Genomic DNA, 13,663 nt, shown 5'->3' with positions numbered 1-13,663 from the left:
CTGTAATGTCATTATACCCCCAAACTCAAGACTCTCTGAATTTGGAACCCAAGACCCCTACCCCTTGAATCCTAGCCCTGAGCCCTCTCACCTCCCAAACCCCAATGAATCATTTTGGAGCCAGGCTCTCTGAATCTAGGCTTCATAAAACTAGAGCTCACCAAACCTATGAATGACCTGCCAAAAATGGGGTTTGGGAACCTGACCTCTGGACCCCCAAATCAGATAGCTCCAAAATGAAGACACTCCTGAATCTCCGCCAGAATTCAGGAAGCCCTGAAGCTGAATTCCCCCCCTCAAAAGCTGGAAGCAAAAGGCCTCTGTGGCCAGTACTCCTCAGCTATGGGTACCCTCAAGAGTCTGGGCTGGATACTAGCCAGAGAATCAGATGCCCTAAACCCCAAGGCCCTTGAGCCCCAGAATTCCCTAACTTTGACTCTGGCTCCCAGTTCCAGCGCCATCTCCGTGGTCAAGATCCTCCGTGTGCTGCGGGTGCTCCGGCCCCTGCGTGCCATCAATCGAGCCAAGGGCCTCAAGGTGACTGAACTTTCCCCAAGTTTCCATGGCCCAGGGCAGGGCTCAGAGTGCAGGGCTTCTTTGTCCAATCCTGTGCACTATTCTTGTGTCCTCAGCACGTGGTCCAATGTGTTTTTGTGGCCATCCGCACCATTGGCAACATCCTGATTGTGACCAGCCTGCTTCAGTTTATGTTCGCCTGCATTGGGGTCCAGCTTTTCAAGGTAGGGAGTCTCCAGACCAGTGGGAGCCAAATGCGGGACAAACCCCCATCTCCCTGCTCAATGGCCCCCGTATCTCCATAGGGCAAATTGTACAGCTGCACCGATGAGGCCAAACACACACCGACAGAGTGCAAGTAAGTGCCCCCAAAATTTCCCTCAGGGAGTGCTCCAAAGTGTGTTAGAGCCTATCTAGTCCCTTGGAGCTCAAGCCACCATTCTTCCACAAATCCTCTATCTTCTTCCTCTCCCCACCAGAGGCACCTTCCTTGTGTACCCTGATGGAGATGTGGCCCATCCTGTCATGAGGCAGCGTGTGTGGCAGAATAGTGACTTCAACTTTGACAATGTTCTGTCTGCCATGATGGCGCTGTTCACCGTCTCCACATTTGAAGGCTGGCCTTCGTGAGCTCCAATTGTTCATGCACACAATGGGGGGGGGGTGTGCTGGCAAGAGAGAACCCAGGCTCCGCCAAGTCTCCCTCCCAGTCTCCCAGTCTCTCTAGCTCTGGACTCCCTCATTCTCCCACCCTTGGACCCTCCCACCCAAGACATGGGCACGTGCGCACACACACACACACACACACACACACACACACACACACACACACACATACCTTTTAGTCCTGTGCCTGGGAGGTAGGTGGGTACCTGAAAAACCTTGGGACAGTTACTTCTCTTCCCTGTAATGCTTTGGTTCCTTTCTAAGTCTATGACCATATACCATTGGTCTCCCCCCACCCCAGTTTGCTCTACAAGGCAATTGATGCCCATGCAGAGGACCAGGGCCCCATCTACAACTACAGGCTAGAAATTTCCATCTTCTTCATTGTCTATATCATCATCATCGCCTTCTTCATGATGAACATCTTTGTGGGTTTTGTCATCATCACTTTCCGAGCCCAAGGTGAACAAGAGTACAAGAACTGTGAGCTCGACAAGAACCAGGTCCTGGCCCTCATCCCCAGCACGGCATCCCGTCATGGCCCCCAACACCCGGCCCCCAGTGCTGACCTCTGCCTTCTCCGTTACAGCGCCAGTGTGTTGAATACACCCTGAAAGCCCAGCCTCTTCGACGCTACATTCCCAGGAACAGGCACCAACATCGAGTCTGGGCAACTGTCAACTCCCCGGCTTTTGAGTATCTCATGTTTCTGCTCATTCTGCTCAACACCATCACCTTGGCTATGCAGGTCCATCACCATCCAATCCTTGACTCTGTGTGCCCGGGGTACTACCTGCCCCTCTTGGGGCTAAGTTTCTGTCTCCCCAAAAGGAAGGGGTCATACTCAATGATCTCCAATTGGGTCCAACAAGACCTGACTCACACAGGTCCCACCTCTCAGAGAGTCTCAGCTTCTACCTCTCTAAAGTAAGGAGGTTGGATTGAATGGCCATTAAGAAATTCTGGGATCTGAAGTCCCTACCCCACTCTGGACCCCACTTTCCCCCTCTTTCAAAGGTCCCTTCCAGCCTTGATGTTCTGTGTTTTAGCTAAGTGGCACAGTGCAGAGTCAGGAAAACCTGAGTTCAAATTCTGCCTCAGAGACTTCTGCACTGTGTGACTCTGAGCAAACCACTTCACCGCTGTCTGCCTCAGTTTCCTCCTCTGTAAAATGGGGATCACCTTCATGAAAAGCGCTTAGCCCAGTGCCTGGCATATACCATGTGCTTAATAAGACTTATCCCTCCTTGCTTCCTTCCTCCCCTCCCTTTTTCTAGCAGCACCTCTCCCCTCCTTCCTCCTTCTTTCTCACTGTGGTCCCATTTTCTCTCCCCAGCACTATGAACAGACAGCTCCCTTCAATTACACCATGGATGTCCTCAACATGGTCTTCACAGGCCTGTTCACTGTGGAGATGCTGCTCAAGGTCATTGCCTTCAAGCCCAAGGTTGGCACCTTCCTGAGGGGGTCCAGACCCGTACAGGCCTAGCTACACAGTCCTCAGAGCTGAGGGGGAAATTGTTGAATCCAAGCTCCTCATTTAATGGAAGAGGGAAATCCCAGTCTAGAAGGGGGGTCACACAGCACATTGGGAGAAGTGCCCAGGATGAGAACCTCGTTTGCCTGGCTCTTGGCCCAAGGTTGTTCGCGCTAGAACCTAGGGCTCCTGGTGTGGGTAGCTCCTAGCACTTTTCCTGGATTTCTCACCCTAGTCCCCTTCACCGCAGCATTACTTTTGTGATGCCTGGAATACTTTCGATGCCCTGATCGTGGTGGGCAGTGTGGTGGACATCGCCGTCACTGAGGTCAATGTGAGGATACTGCTCCCTTGCATGATCTCCCATGGTGCTTCAAATTGCTCTTCTCCCTGTTGGACTCAGTCTAGCCCACTCTGTCATCTCCTTCATTGTTTTCTCCATGGTCCCTTTCTACATTACCTTGGTCCGTTATTTTCTTTGTCCTCTTCAAGATGGAGGGGACTTCGTCTTCTTTGGTGAATTCTTCATCATTGTCCTTTTTGGTCCCTCCATTCTCTCCATCATCCCCAATGCCATCTACTCCTTCCTCTGTGTTGATCTCCATTTTTCCCCATCGGCTACTTGACCTTCGTCTTCTTTATTGTCTTCCTCCTTCCCTTTCTTTTCTTTGTTAGCATCTCCATTGCTTCCTCTATTATTCCTTTATCTCTTTGTCTCCTCCCTTGCCTCATTTTTCTTTCCTGTTGTCTATCTCATAATCTCCACCATCATCTACATCTTCTCCTCTGCCATGTCCATCACCCCCAGAACGGAGGACTCCTTGGTGAGGTAACAGTCTGCCTCTTCCTTTTTCCCACTGGTGTCTGAAATATGTCCTCACTCCATCCCCAACCCCCTAGAGGATCTCTGTGGGCAGAAGTTTGGGGAAGGTGACTAGGGGTGGGAACAGGGGCGTCTTGGAGAGGTGGTGCCCAATGTTTGGGTCTCCATTGCAGAGCTCAGAGGACAGCTCCCGTATCTCCATCACCTTCTTCCGCCTCTTCCGTGTCATGAGGCTAGTCAAGCTTCTCAGTAAGGGGGAAGGGATCCGTACACTCCTGTGGACCTTTATCAAATCTTTCCAGGTGAGGTCTTTGGCTCTCCTTGAGCCAAGAGCTATAGTTACCATTCTCTCAGCTCACCTCACAGAATTCTCCCTGCTCCTCCCTAGGCCAGGACTACACCTCCCAGAATCCTTCCTGTTTCCCTCCCTTGTCACCTCCCTCCCTCTACCCAAAGCTACAACTCCTAGAATTTAGTCCTGCTTGTCCCAGGACTACAGTTCCCAGAATTCTCCCTGACAAGAATAACTAGTATGAGGTTTTATAAGGAGAATCAGAGCTTTGTCCCAGCTTGGAAAATTGAGAGAGCCGCTTGCAGCCCTGAAGTCTCGGCAGGGGATGCTGAGCAGGCAGAGTTGGGTCCTTGGATGCCAATAGTGAAGAAACGCTGTCCTTGGTACCTAGTCCACAAGAGTCATTAGGCCACTTTGGAGGAGGCCCTGGGGAAGCTCCTTTCCTGGCCACTGCCCCAGGCTCACTTTCTGGTGCTGCCCCTTGGTCAATGGCTCTCTGTGTGTCTGTGTGTCTGTCTGCCACCGGCCCCCAGGCTCTCCCCTACGTGGCCCTGCTCATTGCCATGATCTTCTTCATCTACGCTGTCATTGGCATGCAGGTGAGCCTTCCTGGAGGAGAAGGGAAGAGAAGGGAAGGTCTGCTGGATCCCCCAGGGGCATCCAGATCATTCACATCTTCTTGCAGATGTTTGGGAAGGTGGCCCTCCAGGACACAACCCAGATCAACCGCAACAACAATTTCCAGACCTTCCCCCAAGCTGTGCTCCTCCTCTTCCGGTGAAGAGCCCTGCTTGGATCCCTGGGGCCCCTGGATTGGCCACTCACCCTTTCTGAGGCCTAGTTTCTCCCTCTCTACCACAAAGGGGGTAGATTCTATGACCTCTAAGATCCTTCCCAACTGCACCATCCCATGCTACCACCTGGGTTTTCTTAGTTTACCTCTCTGTAATAGGAAGAGATTGGACTTTTAGATCTCGTGGAGACTCAAGCACAGTAGGTCTAAAAGGTTGCCAACGTCTGTTAGAGAAGCAGTGTGGCCTGGGCCAGTCTCTGAATTTCCTCGGGGTTGGACTAGATGATCTGCCCCTGCCCCTGCCCCCCACCTCCACCCCAGCTTGTAGCTCTAAGCCTCTAATCTCAGAAGCTGTCAACACCTGCTCTGTGACTTTGGACCAGTCCCTTTCTCTGTGTCTCAGTTTCCCCCATATCTGTAGAATGATGGAGGTGGTGTTACATGCATGCTTTCTGAGGACCCTTGGGGCTGTGGTCCTGTCCCCTGTCCTAACTGGCTGTGTTCTTCTGTGGGGTCCTGGTCCAGGTGTGCAACAGGGGAGGCATGGCAGGAGATCATGCTGGCCAGCCTGCCTGGGAAGCGCTGTGACCCTGAGTCAGACTTTGGACCTGGTGAGGAGTTCACTTGTGGAAGCAATTTCGCCATTGTCTATTTCATCAGCTTTTTCATGCTCTGTGCTTTCCTGGTAAGCCCCAAAGGGGGGGACAGAGTAGAGGGCAGGTCCCCAAACCCCACTGATCCCATAAAACTTCCCCCAAGTCCTATGTCACAGCCTCAGTTCCACAATCTGTATAATGGAGGACATGGCTTAGATTGTTCTTAAGGGTTCTTCCTGGAAATGTGAAGCCCTGAGCTCCTGTCCTGACTGTGTGATCTGTGCAAAGTTCCTGCCCTTCTCTGGGCTTGAGTTTCCTCTTCTGCAAAATGAAATGGGACTCGATAGCCATGCAAGTCTTTCCCATTTCTGGGGTCACTTTAAAGCTGGGGGTGGAAATGTGCTGATTTGTTTCTAAGCCTCCTTACCTTCATCTAAGACTGTCGGGGTTAGTGATTTGGCTCCCCTATGAACCTCAGTATCCTCTGTCAATGACCTCTGTGGTCCCAAATAGAGGATGTTATTCATCCTAACCCTAACTCCCCTGAAAGTTAGCAAAGTGCTGAACAGAAGTAATCCCCTCTTACCATCCCCATTATGAGATTGGCAGCCCTGGTCAATCTTACACTCTCTCCACCTCACTTTCCCCCTCTGTAAAGTGAGGGGCTTTAAAGGTTCCTCCCAGTTCTGAGCCAAGGATCCAGTAAGTTGGGTGGGGAAGGCCCAAGAGGTGACCAAACCCATTGAAAAATCAGGAAGCACTAGCTGTGGCTTTAGTTTTCTCATCTGTAAAATGGGGTCATTATAACTGTAGCCCCATCTCCTCCCAAATTTGAAAACTCTGCCTGGGTTCCCAAGGGCCAACCACTGCCCTCTTGAAGCCTCACTTCCTCAGCAGTTTGCCTGCTCTAAGTCTAGCCCTCACTCCAAGTGTGAGCTGAGGAGCTGCCAGCATCAAGGGAGGGCCTTCTTCTCTCCAGGAGGCCTCAGCTCCCCCCAAGCTCCCCTCTGACCTGGGTTCTGAAGGGGCCCTTCCCCTGACTCTGTTTCTACCCTCTGCTTGGGGCAGATCATCAATTTATTTGTGGCTGTCATCATGGACAACTTTGACTACCTGACTCGGGACTGGTCCATCCTCGGCCCCCACCACCTGGACGAGTTCAAAAGGGTGTGGTCTGAGTACGACCCTGGGGCCAAGTACGAGCCTGTCCCCCACCCCAGGCCCTGTATTCCTGGACCCCTCTGGAATCCCCGAGTCCTGTGCCCACCAAAACCTACCCCATTCCTTATCCTAGAAGTTAGCGAACTGCTTGTCTGGGAGGCCCTGGCACCTCACAGGCTCTGACCTCTTCTCTCTGGGCTAATCAGGGGCCACATCAAACATCTGGATGTGGTGGCCTTGCTCCGGCGCATCCAGCCTCCGTTGGGGTTTGGGAAGCTCTGTCCTCACCGAGTGGCCTGCAAGGTCTGTCTATAGTGGTGCCTGTATTGTCCTTCAGGAGGCCCTTTCAACCTAATCCCTGAGACTCGGGACCCTCCTGAAGTCCTCAGAGTCTCCCAGCCCTGAGACCCCTTCAGAAGCTTCCTAAAACTCTCTGAACTCCCAGAGATTCCCCATCCCCCAAATACTACAGCTCCTCTCAGACTTTGCCAGGTTATCCCATGTCTGTGTCATACCTGTGTCTCCCTCCCATGTGTGTGTGTGTGTGTGTGTGTGACACAAGGCCTTGGTCTCTGCAGCGGCTGGTGGCTATGAACATGCCCTTGAATGCTGATGGGACAGTAACATTCAATGCCACGCTCTTTGCCCTGGTCAGGACATCTCTGAGGATTAAGACTGAGGGTAGGCTGGAGCCCAGGAAAGGATGGATGGGAGGAGTGGAGTTCCAACCTCCATTGGCTAAGTGGAGTGACTTCCCTGGCCAATGGAAGGGGTCATTCTGCCTTGTCTTCTGTGCTGCACCCAGGGAACCTGGAGAGGGCCAATCAGGAGCTTCGGGTCGTTATTAGGAAGATCTGGAAACACACAAAGCCCAAACTCCTAGATGAGCTCATCCCACCTCCAGATGGTAGGAGGGCTCCACACTCCCCCTCTAGTCCCCTTTCCTCAGGCGCTCCCTTTCCCTGGATTGGGAGATGGGCTGGGGACCAGCTAGGATCTCAAAGCACCCTTGGCTGAGTCTCCACTGGCCCTCCCACCATTTTCCTGCATCCTCCCTGCTACCAGGGGGCCCCAAAGGTAAGTTCTGTGCTTTCCTTACTTGATGTCTGGCCACAGAGGAGGAGGTGACTGTTGGGAAGTTTTATGCCACATTCTTGATCCAGGATTATTTCCGAAAGTTCCGGCGTCGGAAAGAGAAGGGTCTGCTGGGGGCTGAGGAGTTGCCAAGCAACTCATCTGCCTTACAGGTCTGTGGGCAGGCTGGGAGGAACTAGGGGGGAGCCAGAGCCTGGGCCTCTCCTGGGGGCCAGCCCTATGGTCCCACACCACATCTCACCACCATTAGGCACTGACTGTGGGAAATGAGGGGAAGGGAAGGAAGAGGGTGGACCTGAGGGACAAAGAGACCCTGGAAGTAGGCCTGCCTAGGGAAAGGGAAGGGAATGGAGTGGGCAATGTTAAGCCCAATTTTGGATGCCTCCTGGACTTCCACACTCCTAGGCTGGGCTGAAGACCCTGCAGGATTTGGGCCCAGAGATCCGCCAGGCCCTTACATGTGACCTGGAAGAAGAAGAAGAGGATGCTGACTTCAGGGAGGAGACCGACAGGGTGAGTACATGAGGTACCTCTGGGGGCAAGAGCCCACCTCACCAGCTCTGTGGCCTAGCAAAATTCCTCTCACCAATATGGGCCTCACCTTCCCCATATACAAAATGGGACGATTGGGCTCAATAATCTTAAAGCCAAACCTTCTGGATGTGACTAGTGCCCACAGGATGTCCTGGACCCTTCCTCACCATCCCACCATGATTCCACTACTTCTGTGTCTCTGACTATGCCCACTGAGGAGGATAGTGAAGTGAGGAGAAGACCTCCACCTGGAGCCCATTCTGCAAGGTATTAGGCCACCATGGCCTGGGGAGGGCTCCCAGGCTTTGATTTGGGCCTGGGTGCCCTCAGTAGCCTGACTCAGAGGTGCAGGTCAAACAAGGTTGAATTCTTCCAAAGCATTTTACATCCAGAAGGAACCTGACGCATACAAAGATTACATGACTTGCCCAGGGTCATACAACTAGGAAGTATTTGAAGGCTGAATTTGAACTCAGGTCTTCCTGACTCCAAGCCCAAGGTTCCATCCACTGTGGATCCATCCAACCCTAGCTATATCTAGCTGAATGAATGAGTGAAAGAAGGAGTGAAGGAGTGAATGGAAGCATTTTGTAAGTGCTCACTGTGTGTCAGACAGTGTCATTTTTCTAGGTCAATCAGCATTGATTGAATTGAATCATCATATGTATAGTTAGAAAGAATGATGGCATCTTCCTCAGTGGGTGGGACAGCACAGATGGCAAAATCAGCCAAGCTGATTGGGCACCTGAGTGAACTAAAAGCAGTCTCTGAATCACTCAGTGTGGCCCTTACCTTGGTGGAGCCAGGGATGGCGGACTGGAAAGTCTGAGAAGGGCTGCAGCCATGGAAGGCTGGGGAGGGATGGAAGGCCAGTCTAGGATGTCTCCGTCCTCTGTTGGCAGTGCTTTCCCAATTCCAGAAGAGCTGCCCTCAGGACCTGAGGGCCTGGTGGAGCAAGAGGAAGAAGAGAAGCACTCTCTGGGTCAGGACAGGTAAGAAAAAGATTTCAGGGGTCAGTTGAGCCCCTCCCTCCCAAACTCTTTCTAATTTCCTCCTTGACTCCCCAACAGACAACCCCATCACATCCTCCTCCCACCACTGCCACCTCCTCCTCCTCAAGAACCCTCTGGACAACTGGGGAGGCTACTGGGGCTCCACCGTCGCCGCCGCCTGCTGCCTCCAACACCTGCCAGTGAGAGCCTCAGTGGGGGGCAGAGATGGGAGGGGTCTGGAGGGAGGTGATATATGTACAGATCAGTGACCCTGTATCCCCCACTTTTGTCAGCCCGGAAGCCCTCTCTCACTATCCAGTGTGTGCAGCGCCAGGGGAGCTGTGATGACTTCCCAATCCCTGGAACCTATCAACGTGGGGTATCTATTGGCAGCCACCAGGCACAGGTGAGGAGGAGCTTGGGGTTTAGGGGGCCAACTTCTAGCCTTATACCTTTGGGGCCTGCTTCTCCTTCTTTCAGGGTTCATGGGCCACACCTCCGCAGCGGAGCCACCTGCTCTATGCACCACTGCTGCTGGTGGAGGAGGGCAGACTCCAGGGGCATTCCAGCGAAGGGGGGTCCCGGGGCCCACTGCACACCTATGCCCGCCTGCATGTGCCCAGCACTCACATACCGCCTAGCCCAGGGAAAAGGGGGAGTGCCGACAGCCTGGTGGAAGCTGTAAGTGTGAATGGGGTGAGAAGAGTACAGTACACTACCCCTAGACAGGTGGACCCTTCTCTTCCCCTCCCCTCCTGTATCTGCCCCCATAACTTAGGCCCTATAGCCACTTCTCCTCTAGTTCCCCCTGCACATCCTGAACTCCCATCCAACTCTGAAATGCCCTTGTCACCCCTCCCTTTCCTGGGCCACTGCCCTACTCCTGATTGATGCCCACAGGTACTGATCTCTGAGGGCCTGGGCCTCTTTGCCCGTGACCCTCGCTTTGTGGCCCTGGCAAAGCGGGAGATCGCCGATGCCTACCGCCTGACTCTGGATGAGATGGAGAGTGCTGCCTGTGACCTGCTGGCCCTTGGGGCCACCAGGGCCTCCCCTGCCCAGCCTAAAACATGGGGTCCCATGGGCAGTGATGAAGACGAGGAGGTCCTCAGGGCCACAGAGGTTGAGGAGGAAGAACTAGCGGATGAGATGGCTTGTGTCCCAGCCCCTTAGGGGCATCCTCTTTCAAGGTCCCAAGACCCCCAGAAAAGCCTCAACAGGCCATCTCCTCTACTGGGCTGGATGTGAGAGAGAGAGGCAGGAAGGCAGGGGGGAGACAGAGACTGAGCTCCAGAGATTCATAGAGAACTAGAGTATGTGAGTCCCCAAGAGGTAAAGGCTCCTGAAGAGTGCCCTGGCAGAGGCCCTCCTGACCTCTGCACTCAGCACCTAACGATGGTCTAGGAGACATCCCAAGAGACTGTGAAAATCCTCGAGAGAGCCAACAGATCCAAAGTGTCCCCTGGCACTGCAAGAGCTGAGTGTTCTAAAGACTCAACATCGAAGAAAAAAAAAGATGACTCTTAGACTCTGCATTTTAGGGACAAGTCTACCCGTGACAATTTTGTTTCATGGAACATTAATTTAATATCCATGCAGGAGGATTCTGGGAAGATGGCGGAATAGGTCAGAAAACTTTCAGTTCTCCAAATTTCTTCCCCCCAAAAGGCAGAGCAGCAGAAATAAACACAGGGTAAAGCAGTTGTCCCCCTAAGACAATTTGAGAAGACCCGAGGAAAGAGCAGACCTCCAGGGTCTGCTTTGGCCTGAGAGAAATGCAAACACCTCTGTAGAATCAACAAGCAGCCGCCACCTTAGAAACTTCCTTGTGTAGACAGTGTGGAGGTTAGACAGCTGAGCAGAAGATTGAAGGACCTTCCACTGTCAAGGGTTGCCAAACACAGTTATGCTGAGCAGATGCATCCCAGGCTGCGTTTGGGGGTACACACTTGATGAGAGCAGTAGCAACGGGCAGGACTCTTTTGGCTGTGGGCACATGCAGGAGAGCAGAGTCCCTGGTTTCAGTTCCAGGGTAGAGAGGACAGCTGTGGTTTACAACAGGAGAGGGGCAAGGGAGGACTGCAGGGAGCAAGATCATTTGCTGGACAGTGTGACTGGGGGCCCTAAATGGAGAGGAGAGACCAGGGTTGGGCCCCGAGACAGACCTCAGACAATAACAGTAGGACCTGAGACCTGGGGCATCATTCCCCCATACCTTGGGACTATAACTTTATTACATCGATAACTGCTTAAAAAATAAAAATAAGTTCTTGGAAGAATATAAAAAGGACTTTAAAAATCAAATAAGAGAGATTGAGGAAAAATTAGAAAAAAAGTAATCCAAGAAAATCAGGAAAAGAAAGTCAACCAACGTAACATAGAGAATAAAAAAAAAACTTAAGAAATTAATTCCTTGAAAACTAGAATTGGACAAGGGGAAGGTAATGACTTTCTCCAGGAAATCATAAGGCAAAATCAAAAGAATGAAAAAACAGAAGAGAAAGTGAAACATCTCATCAGAAAACCAACAGATCGAGGAGAAATAATATAAAATATAAAAACTACCTGAAAAATATGATTTAAAAAAAAGAATCTGGATACAGTATTACAAGAAATTATTGAAGACAATTGCCCTGAAACTTTGGAACAAGAAGACGAAGCAAAAATAGAAAACTCACTGATCACCACCTGAAATAGATCCCAGGAGGAAAACTTATGGGAATATCACAGCCAAGTTTTGAAGCTCCCAAGTTTAGGAGAAAATATTGGAAGCAACAAGGCAAAAACAACTTAAATGTCATGCAACTACAATAAGGATTATACAAATCCTAGCAGCCACCATGTTGAAGGACTGTGGGTCCTCTAGAGCAAAAGAACTGGGATTACAACCAAGGGTAATTTATCCAGCAAAGTTAAGAATAATCCTGAATGAAAAAAAAAATGGACATTTAACAGACTGAAAACCTTTCAGGTGTTTGTGACAAAAACTCCAGAACTTAAGGGAAAATTCAACATGTAACATACAGGAGAAATGTAAGGTCAACATTAAAGACTAGATAGAAGGGACTCAATAAGGTCAAATTGTTTACTTCCTATATATGACAATATTAGCAGTACTCTTACAATTGTCAGTATTTGGGCAGTTTAAAAGAAAGGCTTGGGCTGAGCTGAGTATCATGAGGTGATTCTAAAATAATCAAACTCTGTAGGGACTGCTAAAAAGGAGTAATTCTCTCATGCAAATGAAGCATCAAAGGAAAACTGGATACCCAAGAAACTGTGGGGGAAAGGCAGGGAGTGGCGGAGCCCTGCTCATGGGGATGGGTTAAAAAGGTAAATACATATGGGGGGGGGGGGGGAGGGAATAAAGGAAACTGTGTACAGAGGAGAACAAAAGAAAAAAGAAAATGAGGAAGCAAAGAAAAACTCGTTTTTTGACGTTTTCTTGAAATGGAAATTTCTCATTTTAGATCGACTCCTCTCTCATGCTCTGCTGTGTAGTACATGGCAATGGGGTTTTTTTTTGTCTTCTCCTTTTGTATTTAAATTTAAAATTTTTATAAAAATTATCAAATAAAACATTTGTGCTATCCAAGCCTTTTGTGGTAGAGAGGGAGGGAGTGGGGGGAGGAGAGGTCTGAACTGGCCTGTGCCCTCCCTATATGCTCTCGAATAGAATTCTACCCCCTGAAAATTTGAGGGAATATTGATGGGGCTATCCACATAGGAAAAGACTGGATGATGTTACAGTCTGGCACAACAATGGAATAACAATCACCCTCTGGCCCCTCCTGAGATGAAAATGCCCCAAATCTCTTCAGAATCTGAAGAATAGAAGAGGGCCCTTCCCGCCTTTGGGTGGCTCTCAGGCCAATCCCTTGTGGAGACTACAGACCAAAATGGGTCGATCTCTCCATTGTTTCTGGTGGGTGGGGGGAGGCAAGGATGGGAAGCAGAGCCGGCTGCTCTTTCCATAAGGAAACACTCTTCAAACCAGGAAGTCTCAGAAGGGACTTGTGGCCAGAAAATGATGATTTTTTTCATATTTTCAGAGAAACTGTGAAGGAGTTTTAAAAATATGCTTCCTTGTCTGAGATGCCTCTAGAGTCTAGGAGAGAATGTAAGACCCTTAGAATCTAAATGAGGCTTCAAGAGAGGCCTTAAGAGCTCTTCAGTGTCTGCAAGAGTGACAGAAAAACCCAGAAAAAAAGTCCTGGACAGTCTATGAATGTCCTTGAGACCTCAAGCCCCTGAGAGTGCTGAACACTCCCCAAGGGCCCCTCGAGAGCATTGGCATCTGAGAGAGGCTTCAAAGGCCCTGACTATCTATGATGTCCCTGCAAAATCAGGGCACCCAGAGGAACATTTGAGTTTTTGGCTGGAAGAAACAGAACACCAAAGCACTCAGGCTTTGCTACTGAAGGTAGGCCTAAGAAAGACTGACTCTGGGTCCAGGTGGCTGAAGAATACTACCCCTGGCCTCCTGAGCCTGCCTTTGGTTCTGGTGCAAATCTACCTAGAGTTTAATGAGAGAGGCCCTTACAGGACAATCCATCAGACTGGCAGAACCCAACCCTAGTCAGTTGGAGTATAAAGCTTCAACATTGGACCATTGCCTTCTCCAGTGGATTAAGGCAAACAGAGGTTCAGTGACTTGTCCAAGGTCACATAGCTAGTGAGTGTCTGAGGCTGCATTTGAATTCAGGTTTTCCTGACTC

At 50.7% G+C, this 13,663-nt stretch overlaps 1 protein-coding gene across 1 annotated transcript; it reads left to right on the top strand.

Annotated features, from left to right (window-relative positions):
* Positions 1-263: 263 nt before the first annotated feature.
* On the top strand, positions 264-12,514 carry CACNA1F (calcium voltage-gated channel subunit alpha1 F; the record flags this gene model as incomplete). The annotated part of the gene is made up of 24 exons (XM_069082997.1): positions 264-537; positions 633-740; positions 822-874; positions 996-1,142; positions 1,484-1,685; positions 1,772-1,930; positions 2,519-2,629; positions 2,910-2,993; positions 3,656-3,784; positions 4,308-4,373; positions 4,460-4,551; positions 5,093-5,252; positions 6,232-6,359; positions 6,531-6,627; positions 6,903-7,005; positions 7,130-7,231; positions 7,441-7,571; positions 7,825-7,932; positions 8,090-8,220; positions 8,856-8,945; positions 9,024-9,145; positions 9,239-9,351; positions 9,426-9,626; positions 9,846-12,514. Coding segments are annotated over 24 exons (3,184 nt in total), but the record flags the coding sequence as incomplete, so codon positions are not given.
* Between the last annotated feature and the right edge of the window lie 1,149 nt (positions 12,515-13,663).

Source organism: Petaurus breviceps, unplaced genomic scaffold (genome assembly GCF_028583685.1).
Source record: "Petaurus breviceps papuanus isolate PSGF00001 unplaced genomic scaffold, PetGlider_PUasm1.0 114751, whole genome shotgun sequence".
In the NCBI taxonomy this organism is placed as follows: domain Eukaryota; kingdom Metazoa; phylum Chordata; class Mammalia; order Diprotodontia; family Petauridae; genus Petaurus; species Petaurus breviceps.
This window is presented reverse-complemented; position numbering and strand designations above follow the sequence as displayed.